The sequence below is a fragment of the Chamaea fasciata genome, unplaced genomic scaffold (assembly GCF_029207755.1).
Source record: "Chamaea fasciata isolate MVZ Bird 193981 ecotype frontalis unplaced genomic scaffold, bChaFas1.0.hap1 SCAF_37, whole genome shotgun sequence".
Taxonomy (NCBI): Eukaryota; Metazoa; Chordata; class Aves; order Passeriformes; family Sylviidae; genus Chamaea; species Chamaea fasciata.
Genome location: NW_027094122.1, coordinates 1,926,862 through 1,941,089, shown reverse-complemented (window position 1 = coordinate 1,941,089; position 14,228 = coordinate 1,926,862). Strand labels below are relative to the sequence as shown.

At 59.9% G+C, this 14,228-nt stretch overlaps 2 protein-coding genes across 2 annotated transcripts in view; both read left to right on the top strand.

Annotated features, from left to right (window-relative positions):
- Positions 1-1,529: 1,529 nt before the first annotated feature.
- LOC136303562 (uncharacterized) overlaps positions 1,530-14,228 on the top strand; it is a gene marked incomplete at its 5' end in the record, with an annotated part of 1,177,971 nt that continues 1,165,272 nt past the window's right edge. The window contains 3 exons of the mRNA XM_066207196.1: positions 1,530-1,942; positions 2,276-2,500; positions 2,669-2,924. Coding sequence (XP_066063293.1) covers positions 1,530-1,942; positions 2,276-2,500; positions 2,669-2,924 — 894 coding nt within the window. The remainder of the gene's footprint in view (positions 1,943-2,275; positions 2,501-2,668; positions 2,925-14,228) is intronic.
- LOC136303550 (serine/threonine-protein kinase pim-1-like) lies at positions 3,799-13,690 on the top strand (the record flags this gene model as incomplete). The annotated part of the gene is made up of 5 exons (XM_066207187.1): positions 3,799-3,936; positions 12,566-12,658; positions 12,779-12,829; positions 13,009-13,375; positions 13,593-13,690. Coding segments are annotated over exons 1-5 (747 nt in total), but the record flags the coding sequence as incomplete, so codon positions are not given.

Below are 14,228 nucleotides of genomic sequence, written 5' to 3'. Positions count from 1 at the left end.
GGCGGGTTTGGGTAATTTTAGGCCAAACTGGGCAGGTTTAGGGTGGGGTTTTGAGCATTTTAGTGTGGATTTTGGGCCCCTTTGTCTGATTTTAGGCAAAATCTGGTGGCGTTTAGTCCCATTTGAGTGATTTTAAGATAAACTGGGCAGTTTTAGGGTGGATTTCTGATCCCTTTGAATGGTTTTTAGGCCCATTTCGGTGGGGCTTAGACCCATTTGGGTGAATTTAGTTCAAATCTGTTAGGTTTTAGGGTGGACTTTAGGTACATTTTCTTGATTTTAGGCCACGCCCGGTATTTTCAGGGAGGATTTCACAGCCTTTTAGGAGATTTGAGGGGATTCTTGGCCATTTTGTGTGGGTTTGAAACCACGTTTGGCAATTTTAGGCCGCATTGGCTGGTTTTAGACCCCTTTGGATGATTTTATCCCCAAGTGGCTGATTTCAGGCCAAACCCTGTGGCTATAGGGTGGCTTTTAGTGCCCTTTGGGTGATTTTAGGCCACTTTGTGGGGATTGCAGGCCTCTTAGGGTGATTTGAGGCCAAACCTGATCGGTGTAAGGGTGGATTTTAGGCTTCTTTAGACAATTTCAGTCCCGTTTGAATGCTTTTCGTTCGAACCGGGCCCTTTTAGGACCGCGCGTCCCCTCGGCCACGCCCATTGCCCTCACGATTCCCGCCCTGTCCCTGACCCCGCCCCTTTCCCCTCCCAGTTCCCGCCCTTTCCTTGGCCCCGCCCTCCCAGGCCGGGCCCGGGCCCGGGGGAGGAGGAGGAGGGAGGGAGGAAGAGGCGCAGCGGCAGCAGGAGCGGGAGGAGAAGACGAGCGGAGGGAGCGGCGGCTCCAGCGCTCCCTGAACTGGCGGCACCGCCGGGATCATCGCCCCCCATCCCGCAGGTGCCCGGGGAGGGGGAGCTCGCCCCAAATATCCCGGGGGGTCCCTGGGTTTGGGGTTTGTTGGGGGGATGTTTGGAGCTCGCGGGGATCCAAAGCCGAGCAGCAGATGCCCCTCGGGGGGACATCGGGGGCTCCCCGGGAGGTGTTTTTGGGGGGTCCCGGTGTCGACAGAGCCGGGGCGGGGGAACACCGGGTTTGGGGAGCCCGGGAGAGCCGCCGCTTCCCTGAGCGGGAGCCCAGAGAGAGGAGAGCCCAGAACCGCAAAGCGGGGAGCCCGAGAGGCGGGGGAACGCCTGGGATTGCCGGGACCCCGTTAGGGGCTGGAGGGGCAGGATGGCCGGGAAGAGGGTTCGGGAGTCGCGGTGCTGGAAGTGGCTGCTCCCAGTGTAAGCCCAGTCACTCCCAGTATCCGTAGGTGGGGAGACAGAAGAGGGGGGAGCTTTTCGGGTTCCTGGGACTCGCCGCAGCCCGGGGAGGGCGGGCACCGAGCAGACGGGGGATCTCCTTCCCCTTCCCTGTGACACGGAGGCAAATCCCATCCTGTCCTTGTCCTTCCTCCCCCAGACAGGGAGCCGAGCATGGAGAGCAGGGAGGACAAATCCCCGCGGCAGAAGCTCGTGGCAGAGGCCGTTTTGAGCGGCTCCACGGCGCAGGAATGCAACGGGGAGGAAAAGGGCCGGAGATCCCTGAGGAGGAGGGGCTGCAAACGCAGCTGGCGAGGATGTGAGGAGGAAAGAGCCAGGCCGGGCCGGGAAGGCGGCCGGAGATGGAGCCAAAGCTCAGAGCTGGTGGTCCATGAGCAGCTTCGTGATGGGGAGAAGCCCCACAAGTGCTCCGAGTGTGGGAAGAGCTTCCGCTGGCAGAGCGACCTGCTCCGCCACCAGAGGACCCACACTGGGGAGAGACCCTACGAGTGTGGGGAGTGTGGGAAGAGCTTCAGCCGACGGTGCCACCTGATCTGCCACCAGAGGATCCACACCGGAGAAAAGCCGTATGAGTGTGGGGAATGTGGGAAGAGCTTCAGCCATAAATCCCACCTGATCCGTCAGCAGATGACCCACAGTGGGGAGAGGCCCTACGAGTGTGATCAATGCAGGAGGAGGTTTCAGACCAGCACTTATCTCCTCGTGCACCAGAGCACGCACACGGAGGAGAGGCCCTTCCATTGCCCTGACTGCAGGAAGGGCTTCAAGCGGAGCTCACACCTCATCCAGCACCAGAAGATCCACACCAGGGAACGACTCGATGAGAGCGAGAAATGTGCGAAGAGCTTCAGCGTGAGGTCCAACCGGATCCATCACCAGAGGACCCACGCCAGGGAACGACCCTATGAGTGTGGGGAGTGCGGGAAGACCTTTAGCTGGCGGTGCCGTCTGATCAGCCACCAGAGGATCCACACAGGAGAACAGCCCTACGAATGTGGGGAATGTGGGAAGAGCTTCAGCCAGAGAATCCACCTGATCCAGCACCAGAACATCCACACTGGGGAAAGGCCGTACAAGTGTGGGGAGTGTGGGAAGGGCTTCAGGCAGAGCGGCAGCCTGAGGTTCCACCAGAGGATCCACACTGGGGAGAGGCCCTACAAGTGTTGCCAGTGCGGGAAGGGGTTTGTGACCAGCACCCTGCTGCTTGAACATCAGCAGACACATGCAGAGGAGAGGCCCTTCCACTGCCCCGACTGCAGGAAGGGCTTCAAGCGGAGCTCACACCTCATCCAGCACCAGAAGATCCACACCAGGGAACGACTCAATGAGAGTGAGAAATGTGGGAAGAGCTTCAGCATGGGGTCCAACCGGATCCATCACCAGATGACCCACGCCGGGGAACGAACCTTTGAGTGTGGGGAATGTGGGAAGAGCTTTAGCTGGCGGTGCCGCCTGATCAGCCACCAGAGGATCCACACAGGAGAACGGCCCTACGAATGTGGGGAATGTGGGAAGAGCTTTAGGCACACACCCAACCTGATTATCCACCAGAGGATCCACACTGGGGAGAGGCCCTACAAGTGTTGCCAGTGTGGGAAGGGGTTTGTGACCAGCACCCTGCTCCTTGAACACCAGCAGACACACACAGAGGAGAGGCCCTTCCGCTGCCCCGACTGCAGGAAGGGCTTCAGGCACAACTCCAACCTCATCATCCACCGGCGCATCCACACCAGGGAGGGCCCCAAGAGTGTCCCCAGTGTGGGAAGAGCTTCTCACAGAGCTCAGCCTTGACCCAACACCAACAAAGGCACCATCAGGAAAGCCCTGCCAGTGCCCCCAGTGCAGAAAGAGCTTCGAGCTCGGCTCCAGCTCCAGCCCCCGCTGGTGGAGCCACATTGGGCAGAGCCCTGGTGACCCACATTCCCTGTGTTCCGTGTTGGGAAGTCACCTTGCCGATTATCCTTTTGATTAGACCTTAATTATTTTCTCTTCTCCCTCTCTTTGTACTGCAAAAGCCAAGAGAGATTGTAGCCCTGCTTTCGTGCCTGAGATCTTTTGGTTTTGTGAAATTCTTTTCTCAGGGAATTTTCTGTAAACAAGAGGAGTGTTTCTCTAAAAACTGTAGCATTGTTTTTCATTCCTTTTCCTAGGAGGGACTTCTTGATGTCCCTCTGCTCTGAACAATGTGATTGACGAGGTTTGTCTTTTTGTCACCAATCAGATTGGTCTGTGTAAAATACTAAGGGAGACACATTCGAAAAACTAAAGGAGTCATTTTCAGCCTTCTGAAGATCAGAATCTGTGTCGTTGTGGTGTAAAACAGCATCGATTTTAGAGACTGGCACTGTGCAGACTGGGATTGTGCAGACTGGGATCACATGGACTGGGATTTCACAGGCTGGACCATCTGGATCAGAACCATGGAGGCTGGGATCATACGAACTGGGATCACATGGACTGGGATGGCTGCATCGGAACGATGCGAAGCGAGGCGGTCCCGCCCGGCCCCGGGGAACCGCCCAGTCCCTCCCAGTCCCTCCCAGTCCCGCTCGGGGACGCGGCCAAAACTCCCCGGAGCGAGCGCGGCGGTCCCGTAGCGATCCCGGAGCGATTCCGGGTCCGATCCCCGTCCCGGTTTCGGGCTCGGTCTCAGTCTCGGTTTCGGATCAGCGCCAGTCTCGGAGCTGGTTCCGGTGCCGGTCTCGGTCTGTCCCGGAGCGCTGCCGGTCTCGGTTCTGGCCGCGGTCCTGGAGCCTTCCCGGGGCCGGTTCCGGAGCGCTCCCGGCGCCGGTCGCATTGTCGGTCGTGGTCTCAGTCTTGGTTCCGGTACCAGTTCTGGTGCCGGTTTCGGTGTCGGTCCCAGTGCCGGTGCCTGTGCGGGGCCGGTCTCAGTTGCGGTGACGGTCTCAGCCTTGGTGTTGCTCCGGGTTCCGGTGCTGATCTTGTCTCGGTCCCGGTCCCGGTCCCGTTCCCGGAGATTTTTGGCCCATTTGGATGATTTGAAGCTAAACCTGGTGGATTTACGGTGGATTTTCGGCACAATTGGCAATTTTAAGCGAACTCGGGCGGTTTTAGGACCGTGCGTCCCCTTGACCCCGCCCCTTTCCCCTCCCAGTTCCCGCCCTTTCCTTGGCCCCGCCCTCCCAGGCCGGGCCCGGGCCCGGGGGAGGAGGAGGAGGGAGGGAGGAAGAGGCGCAGCGGCGGCAGGAGCGGGAGGAGAAGACGAGCGGAGGGAGCGGCGGCTCCAGCGCTCCCTGAACGGGCGGCACCGCCGGGATCATCGCCCCCATCCCGCAGGTGGCCGGGGAGGGGGAGCTCGCCCCAAATATCCCGGGGGGGGTCCCTGGGTTTGGGGATATTTTTGTGGGCGGATGTTGGGATCGGGATTGTGTGGGGCTGGGTGGGTGGGATGTGGTTTGAGAGTAAATCACACTTGGAGAGTTCTTGGTCACATGGACTGGGATTTTACAGACTGGGATCACATGGACTGGGATTTCACAGGCTGGACCATCTGGATCAGAACCATAGAGACTGGGATCATCTGGACCGGGGTGGCCGCCTCGGAACGATGCGAACCGAGGCGGTCCCGCCCGGCCCAGGGCAACCTCCCCGTCCCTCCCAGTCCCGCCCGGGGGCGCGGCCAAAACTCCCCGGAGCGAACGCGGCGGTCCCGGAGCGATCCTGGAGCCGATCCCGGAGCGATTCCGGGTCCGATCCCGGTCCCTGTTTCGGCCTCGGTCTCAGTCTCGGTCCCGGAGCGCTCCCGGTGCTGATTCCGGTCGCGGTGCCGATCTCGATCCCGGAGCGGTGCCAGTCTCGGTGCCAGTGCCGGTTCCAGTTTCAGTCCTGGTCTCAATCTCGGTGTCGGAGCGGTGCCGGTGCCGTTTTTGGTCCCGGAGTGCTCCCAGTGCCAATCCCAGTCTTGGTCCCGGAGCGGTGCCAGTCTCGGTGCTGGTTCCGGTGCCGGTCTCGGTCTCGATCCCGGAGCGCTGCCGGTCTCGGTTCTGGCCGCAGTCCTGGAGCAGTCCTGGTGCCGGTGCCGGTTCCGAAGCACTCCCGGCGCCGGTCCCAGTGCCGGTGTCGGTCTCAGTCTTGGTTCCGGTACCAGTTCAGGTGCCGGTTTCGGTGTCGGTCCCACAGTGCGGGTCCCGGAGCGGTGCCGGTCTCGGTTCCGGTGTCGGTCTCGGTCTCGGTGCCGTTTCTGGTGTCGGTCTCGGTCATGGTGCCGGAGATTTTAGGGTCTTTTGGGTGATTTTAAGCCAAACCGGGCCCTTTTAGGACCGCGCGTTCCCCTGACCCCGCCCATTTCCCCTCAGAATTCCCGCCGTTTCCTGGACCCCGCCCCTTTCCCCTCCCAGTTCCCGCCCTTCTCTGACCCCGCCTCGTTCCATTCGTTCCCCGCCCTTTCATTGGCCACGCCTCTTTTCCCTTGGGCCCCGCCCATCTGCTGGCGCGTTCCCTCGAGCGCATGCGTACATTACCCAGAGGTGGCTCTCCCGGGCGCCGCCATCTTTATTCCGGGTCCCCCGAGCCGGCTCCGGCGTGTCCGAGACCTACGGTGGGGCAATGGGGGATCTCTAGGGGATCTCTAGGGGATCTATAGGGGTCTGGGGGGACCTGGAAGTCTCCTTAGAGGATTTTAAGGGGGATCTGCAGGAGATTTGGGGCGGTCTGTAGGGGCTTTAGGGCGGTCTGGGGATCCCTAAAGGAGGCTGGGCGGGTCTCGGGGCTCTATCGGGGTCTGGGGGCTCTGTAGAGGGTCCGTAAGGGTCCGTAAAGGGGGTCCGGGCGTCCCTAAATGGGGTCTGGGTGTCTGTGGGGGATTTGGGGGGTCTGGGGGGGTCTGGAGGTCCCCAGGGGGGTCTGAGGGGATATATAGGGGCTCGATAGAGGGTCCGGGGGCGCCTGGGGGACCCTATAGGGGATCTGGGGTTCTCTGCATGGGATGTAAGGGGGTCTGGGGGAGTCTTGGCACCTCTATAGTGGAGTTTTGGGGCCCATAAAGGAAATTTTTGTGAATTTTTGGCTCTATACAGCTAATTCTTGGAAATTTGGGGTCCATATTGGGCAATTTGGGGTGTTCTATTGAATTATTAAAAAAATAGGAATATCGCCCTAATGCCGATATCCAACAATGACGGACAAAAGACTCTCCAGCAGTTTAGAGTTAGAAAGTGTATGTTTAATTACGACGCCGGGCAGTGTGCGGGATACCTCCCGAACACACGCGCGCTCACAGAAGATCACAGGGTCTTTTTATGTACAGAAGGATTGAATACCCAAAACACAAATGTATATTCATGACTTTAGTACCTCCCATTCCCCGCTTCCTATGGTAATTAGCCAAAAGCTATTAAGCATGCGTGGTTTGTTCTTTGAAATGGGTCGGTGGTCTTTTTTATGGGGCGGGGTCTCAAAATGATGAAGTAAGTGAGTCTTCTTCGCTTTGACTTTTTAACCTTTTAGCGTTGCGTGACGACTGAATCCCGTTTTCCCAGGAGTATTTGATTTCTGAATTGATTGTCCTTCTTGAAGCCTATTGATTAGTCAGAACACACAAACATAAGTTGACAGGCCCCATGATTTATCAGTTCCTTAAATCCGGCTTCTGCTTATCAAAAGGGAAGTCTATCTGTCTTACTTCAGCAATATCCAGTTAAAGTCTGTAATTCTTCAAAATTAATGTTTCAATCCCCTTGGTCCCTGCTCCCTCGTGGCCATGGCAAGAGCGGGCTGGGGTGGCCCTGGCAGGGGGCTCTCCTCGGGTCCCTGCTGATCAGGGCTATGGCCCCGTGTTCCTCTGTCTTGCAGCCCTTGAAGACACGGCAGATGACAGCAGCCCTGCCATCAGAAACCTGGCCATTGAAACAGCCTTGGTCCTCCGGGCAGTCCAGAGAGCTCCGTACTCCATCCTGCGGAAGCTGCGAGATCAGCTCCGCAGGGCACGGAAGACACGGCCTCGACTGTCGGGCCTGGGCTGCCTGCGCTGCTGGAGCTCTGCGGAGAGCTGATCTGGGACACTCTGTCTGCTGGGGCCAACGGAGCCAGCGGGGATTTTCTTCTTCTAAAGGATTCTTCTTTTCTTCTTTTTTTTCTTCAGTATATAAATATAGGATATGTGTTACAATACACGGACTCCCAGGATTTTTCTTTTGCTGCCCTGGGTGCACAGGGGAAGAGGGGGAAAAGGGTGCTTTGTGCTCAGCAAGCTGCCCAGGCGTGCAGCCTTGCAGGGAAAATGGCCAGAAGCCCCTCGGCCCTCGGTGGTCCTGCAGAAGCCTTTGCACTGCCGAGAGAGCGCGTGGGCGGGGGCCGGAGCTGTGGGCATCCCTGCGAGGCCGGAGCCTGGAGATGGCCACAAGCCCTGTGCCAGCCAGGAACCGCCGTCTGTGTCCTCCTGCCCGTGTGCTGCTGGCCGGATTGCTGAGGGCTCCGCGGTGCCTCTTGATCGGGCTCCTCTGGAGCTGCTGTGGGGCTGCGCCTCTGCTGCCAGGCAGGCTGGCCGGGCTGGGGGAGACTCTGAGGGGCTGGGCTGGTGGGAAGCCCTGAGGAATTGGGTGTCAGAGGCCACAAGCAGCCCCCGGGGAGCTGCCATGTTCCTGCCAGCCGGCTGCTCTGGCGCTCCCCCAAAGTACCTGCGGAGTGAGTGCAGGGAAAGGTGTAACCTTGCGCTCAGGGCCCTTCTCGAGCTCACTGAGGATCCCTCCCTCAATGGTGACAAGGGGGCAGTGGCTGGAGCTGAGCTGGGGAATGCAGTCGCTTGGGCTTGGCTGGGCTTCGAGAGCTCAGGCAGCTGCTCCCAGCTCTCCTGCCTCCTGGTTCGGCTGCCCGAGTACCTCGGGACAGGCCTTTGGCCTCTGGGCCCTCTTGGCACCAGGGCGGCGTTTCACGACTTGTGTTCCTCACAGGCCAAAAAAGTGTGGCCCCTGACTGAACATTTTGTGGAGCTCCTGCGGGACACAGATGAACAGTCAGTCAGGATGACGGCCGTGATGCTCAGCTTTGCAGTTTTGGACAAGGACATGCTGAGACCCAGCCCTGTCGCCCTGCAGCTGGTTGCGGTGCTCCTGCCACTCTCTGACCATGCAAGGCTCTGTGCCCCCAGCCACGGCCACTGTGTGCCCACCAAACACTTGGTGCCCTGTGGGTTTGCAGGCTCACGCCCAGCGGAGCCCCGAGCAGCCGATGCTGAGGTCTTTTTTTCTTCCTTTCATAGAGGATAACGGCCAGGTGCAGCTGCTGTCCACACTGCTCTTCTGAAAATTGGTGACTGTTTGCAGGGCCCCTGGGAGGGAATATTGGGGTTCCTGGCAGCAGGATCCTTGTGCAGCTTCAGGCTGGGGTGGGCAGCACTTCCATCTGCAGCTTCCATGTGCTGCTCCGGCAGCTGCTGCTGCTGCTGGGGACCCTGAGGGAAGAGGCCACGGGAGGGATGGAAATGCTGCACGGACAGCAGCAGCCAGGGCCAGGAATGAGCTTTGCCTTCCTGGCTGCTGAAATGAGGCTCCTTTAGTGCAAGAGGAGGCAAAGGCAAAATCAATTTCAACAATTCAAGGGAAACTGTGGAAAATTGGAAGCCTCTCAAAATGTCACACACATTCATCTGGGAGCTCTTCAGCGTTGGTTCTTGTAAAAAGCCTTTCCCGTTTCCCCTTGGCTCTGAGATTCTGGAAGCAACCGCTGGGCTTCAGAGTTCAACTGATTTTTATTTTCCAGGTTTTTAAACAGAGCTCTGAATTGGGCATCTCTTGCCACTTTTTCTGCTCAGAACCTTGAGAAAGGTTCTCTGCTCCTGTGAGCCACATCTTGAAGGGTGGTTGGCAACCATGGAATGCTCTGGGAAAGCACTTGATTGACTTCAGGGCCAGGCTGGAGAGCTCAGCCTGAGGAAAGAACTGTTCCAGATGCCTCTGTCCATGTCCAGCTCCTCACAGCTGAGTCCCTGAACACCCTGGGTGGTTTATAGGGATTGATTTTCCCCTCCTGTTCACTTGGAGGTGATTTTGCCATCCTTTAGAGGAACATCTGACCAGCCCCTGCCCCCATTCCATTTTATTCTCTCCACTTTGAAGCTGGACCGCTGGGTTTGACATGTAAATTGGTAGTGTCTCCCCGTTCTTCCCTCCAGCCCTCCATTGTGACTTGTATTAAACACTGCAAACGGCCTCATTTGTCTGGTGGGGAAGATGTGAGGTGGAGAAAGTTAACAGCATTTGTTTTCATGAACCTTGTGCTAGTAAAGAAAAATGAGGTTGGTCATTTTGGTGTGGTGCTGAATGTTGGGATTTGGGAGTTTATTTCTTGCTATTGTTCTTATTATTTATTAGTGTTACTTTTCACTGGTCAGATTTTTAAACCTTAGACACGATTAACCAAGGCTGGATGTAAGTCATTAGGAAAATTCCCTTGCATTTTCCACTGGGATTAAACGGTTCAGTCGACTCCAAGTTGCCAGTGGATTCTAAAGATGGGAAATCCTGTTAGTGGTGGGTTTGGTGTGGTTTGGAGCTGGGGAAGGCTCTCATCCCCTCCCGGAGGTGCCCCAAGCCCGCTCTGCTGCCACGTCTGCACTCGCGGCCCCTCACGGCTGCCCTGCCCTGGGGACACGGTGGGACCCCGCTGCTGCCGGGGCTGAGGCTCCTCACGGCCCCTCAAACCCCTCCTGGCTACACAGAACCTCTCCTGGCCCCCGACAGCCCTTCATGGCCCTTCATTGCCCCTCCCGGCCCCTCAGGGCCCCTCCCGGCCCCAGGCGTGGAGCTCCTCCCGAAGGAGAAGGGGCCGGGCCCTGCTGGTTCTCCTTTTATTTCGGTCGTTTCGCAGCCGTGAGGAAAGAAAGGCTGAAATGGAGCCTTTGCCCAGCGGTTCCCTCCGGGTCAACTGCGGCCGAAGCTCCGTGCCGGCGCTGGCCCCAGCACCAGCATCCCCGCAGCCCCGCCGGCCTTTGCTGTCCCCCCGTGTCCATTCCCTGTCCCCGAGGCCCGCCCGGCTCTGGCAGCAGCAGGAGCCGCAGCGCAGCGGGCGCCGGCCCGGCCCGGCCGGGGCTCCCGGGCAGGAGCAGCAGCAGCGCCGGCCCCTTCCCACCTGCTCCTGCCTCGCCTTCCAAGGCCTTTGTCCGGCTCCACTGCGGCCTGGAGCAACGCTCACCCGCCAACAGCCCAGACTGCTCAGGGCCCGCCTGTGCTGCCCCGACCCAGCCTCCAGAGAAAGGAAGGGTCGGCTTCCAGCGCTGTTTGCAGCACTGTTTCACTCAGCCCGAGGTGACGGCAGGAGGCTGCTGCTGCCTTTGCCTTGGCAATTGGAGATCGCGGCTGCTGCTGCACCCCTCTGGCTGCCGACTGGATTTTATCAGGACAACTGCAATTGCCTTTTTCCATCCTTGCTGCCCGCTGTGCTTTTGTGACAGTGAACTCAGTCTTTCTGTTGCAGGCACCGTGCAAAGAAGAGATTGAAATGCTCCCAAGTCCCCGGGCACTAAGTCGAGGGGAATTAAAGCCACACAGGCCACATTTACAGCGCTCCAACACAGCCCTGCTGCTGGTGCTGCTGAAATAGAATCAACTTAGAGAGGCCATCACAAAAATTGCCGCTGGGGTGTCAAACACAATGAAAAAATGCACCCGGAGAAAGAAAAACCAGAACTTCTTGACTCACTTCATTGCTTCCTGCGAGCAGCAGAAAAGGGAGATGCCCAGAGGTATTTCCAGCTGCTGCTGATCCCAGCTGGAGCTCTCTGCAGAGTCCCAGCAGGAACCTGAGCCCAGCCCGGGGAGCTCACACAGTGTCAGGGAGATTCTGTCTCTGGATTCAGTCAGGGTTGCATTCCCCAACAAGTGCTGGTGCCACCTCCTGTTTTCTTGGATTAAAACAGTAACAAGGAAAACCTTACCAATGGCACAACTCCCCAGTCCACAAGGAAAAAAGAAAGGACAAATCGTAAAGTTTTCCAAACATTTGTCCTGCTTTGCTGCAAAAGTCGTGCTGCACTCAGTATGGAAATCCAGGAGAAGCTGCAGTTGGTGGCACATCTTGTGCCAGAAGCTCGACCTCGTTCTCCACCAAAGGTTCTTGAAAAGAGCAGCTGGGACTGTGGTGAAGGTTGTTGGAAAACTGCAACAGCTTTCCAGAAGTGAAATGAAAACGCAAGAAATAAACCAAGAGGTTTTCCTCTATTTATTTCTATGCTCCCCTTTTCCGTGTTGCACTACTTCTCCGTGCCATTAATTCCAAATGGATCTCACCTCTCAGATCGATGACTTAGTGAGTTTTAGACCCTCGAAAATACCATGGGCTGTACACAGAGTTTGCCTTCCCCTGTTTTTGCTGCAAAGTAACGCTGGAGACATAAGCGTAGTGCTTGGGTCGGGCACGAATCCTACAAGCAGGGAACGTGTCCTGACAGTGTCTGAGCCTCAGCAGGGACAATGCACAGCAGCGACCGAGGGAATTCCTCTGCCGCGGCGCAGGAGTCAGGCCTCTGGATGTGGGCTCAGCACGGCCAAGTTGCCGTGTTTGGAGCGGCTCGGGGGCTGCCCCCGGGGAGCGCGGGGCTGGAGCGTGGAACGGACACGCGGACAAACGGCCCCAGGGCTCCAGTTGCAGCGGCGGCAGCGGCAGCAGCAGCGGCAGCAGCGAGTCTACGGCGTCTACGACCCGTCCCCGTCCCTCTCTTGTTCCTCCTCTCCCTCTCCCGCTGTCCCGCACTCTGTCTCGCTGTCCCGCAGCCTCTCCCGGTGTCCCTTTCCCGACCTCCCCGGCCCCTCTCGGCGTCCCCGTCCCGGCCTCTCCCTCTCCCCCCGCAGGGCTGGGCCATGCCCCGGGCCCGCCCCCGGCCCCGGGCGTCCCGCCGCGGTCTGGGCTCCGCCCGGCTCTGGCGGTGCTGGCTGTGGCGGTGCTGGGCGGGCATCAGTGCCTGGGGCCGGGGCGGCATCGCTGCGCTTTGGCTGCGCCTGTCCCGAGCCCGGCCCCGGCCCCGGCCCCGGCCCCGGCCCCGGCCCCGGCCCCGGCCCCGGCTCCTCCCGGGCCCCGCTAAGGACACACGCGGCGCGGCCGCTCCCGCCGCCTCCGCCGCGGCTTCCCCGGCCCGAGCTCCGCCGCTCGGCAGCGCAGCCGCCGGCCTCGAGCCGCCGGGGCCCGGGGCGGGTGGGGATGCCCGGCCCGGGGCGCTCGGGGGGCGCTCGGGGGCCGTGTCTGGCCCCGGGCCGAGCGCTGAGGGCCGCGTGTCGCCCGCAGGGGAGGCGCGGGAGGCCCTGCAGGACCGGTACCGGCTGGGTTCGCTGCTGGGGCGCGGAGGCTTCGGCAGCGTCTACTCGGGGACGCGGCTCTCGGACGGCGCCCCGGTGAGCGGCGGGGCTGGCGGCGGGCGGAGGAGGAGGAGGAGGGCGGAGGAGGAGGAGGAGAAGATCGGGGCGCGGCGGGGCAGGCGGCGAGCTGAGCCCGCTGCTGGCCTTTGCTCGCAGGTGGCCATCAAATGCGTGCCCCGGGCCCGCGTCCAGCACTGGGGCGAGCTGGTGAGTGAGCGGGGCCGGCGGGAGAAGCTGGGGCCCGGCAGGGGAAGAGCCGGCGGGAGCCCTGCAGGGAGAGCGGGCGTGGGCTGAGCGGGGGGCCCAGAGCATCCGGGGCTGGGTGAGGGGTTCCCGAGCCCTGGCACAGCCTCAGCCCCACTGACGGCATCGTGGTCCTTCGGCAGCCCAACGGCGCCCGTGCACCCCTGGAAATCGTGCTGCTGGACAGGCTGTCCTCTGGATGTGGTGGCATCATTCAGCTGCTGGAGTGGCTTGAGCTCCCCAACGGCTTCCTGTTGGTGCTGGAGCATCCGGAGCGGTGCCAGGACCTCTCGGGTTTCCTGGCGGAGCGGAGGTTCCTGCCGGAGGAGGAGGCGCGGGGGCTGTTCCGCCAGGTGCTGGAGGCCGTGCGGCACTGCACCAGCTGCGGGGTCCTGCACCGCGACATCAAGCCCGAGAACATCCTGCTCGACCTGGCCACCGGGCAGCTCAAACTGATCGACTTTGGCTGTGGCGCCTTCCTCCAAGACACAGCCTACAGGCAATTTGCAGGTGAGCCCTCTCAGGGGATGTTCCTGGGCATCTCACGGCCCAGCCTGGCTGTAGCACCGCGGCTTCCCCCTCTCGCTGCTAGGAGCAGCGTTATTCCTTGAGCCAAGTTGCTTTTGGGTGGAGGCGGGAGGGGGCCAGCCCCCACACGCCCAGGGATGCCGGGGCGAGGCTTTAGGAGTTGCAGCATCCCCTGATGAACTCCGTCTGTGTTCCATAGGAACCCTGCCCTACAGCCCACCAGAGTGGATCCACCACCAACGCTACCACGGCGAGGCAGCGACCATCTGGTCCCTGGGCCTCCTGCTGTACCACCTGGTCATGGGGAAGCACCCGTTCAGGAGGGGCCAGCAGTTCATCTGGGGGCGCATCTTGTTCCCACGATGGCTCTCTCAAGGTGGGTCCTCATCTCTGGGCACAGGGGAATCCCGGTGCTGGGAGACAGCAGCAGGCTGATGAGCAGCCTGCTCTGGCAGCTGCTGAGGAGGTGGCACATGTCCTGCTCTCCTCCAAACAGAGAATCCATGGGGAAGTTTAGGCACAGCTCTGGGCACACCCAGCATGGCCTGGGCACGGGAATGGAGGGGCAAAGCAGACGGGATCCTTCTCCAACTGACTGCTGGTTTCTGGTTTCTCTCTTCAGAGTGCCAAAATGTTATCAGGAGGTGTTTGTCCATGCAACCCTTGGACAGGCCATCCTTAGAAGACCTCTTCAGTGATCCTTGGCTGCAGGGTGTTCATCTGCCCCAGAAGATGGGAGAGGTCCATGTGCACAGTTTGATCCAAAGACCTGACAGGTAAGAGCTCCACACATCTCATGGCAATCAGTGCTAAAGAAAACCAGAGTGTTTTTGTC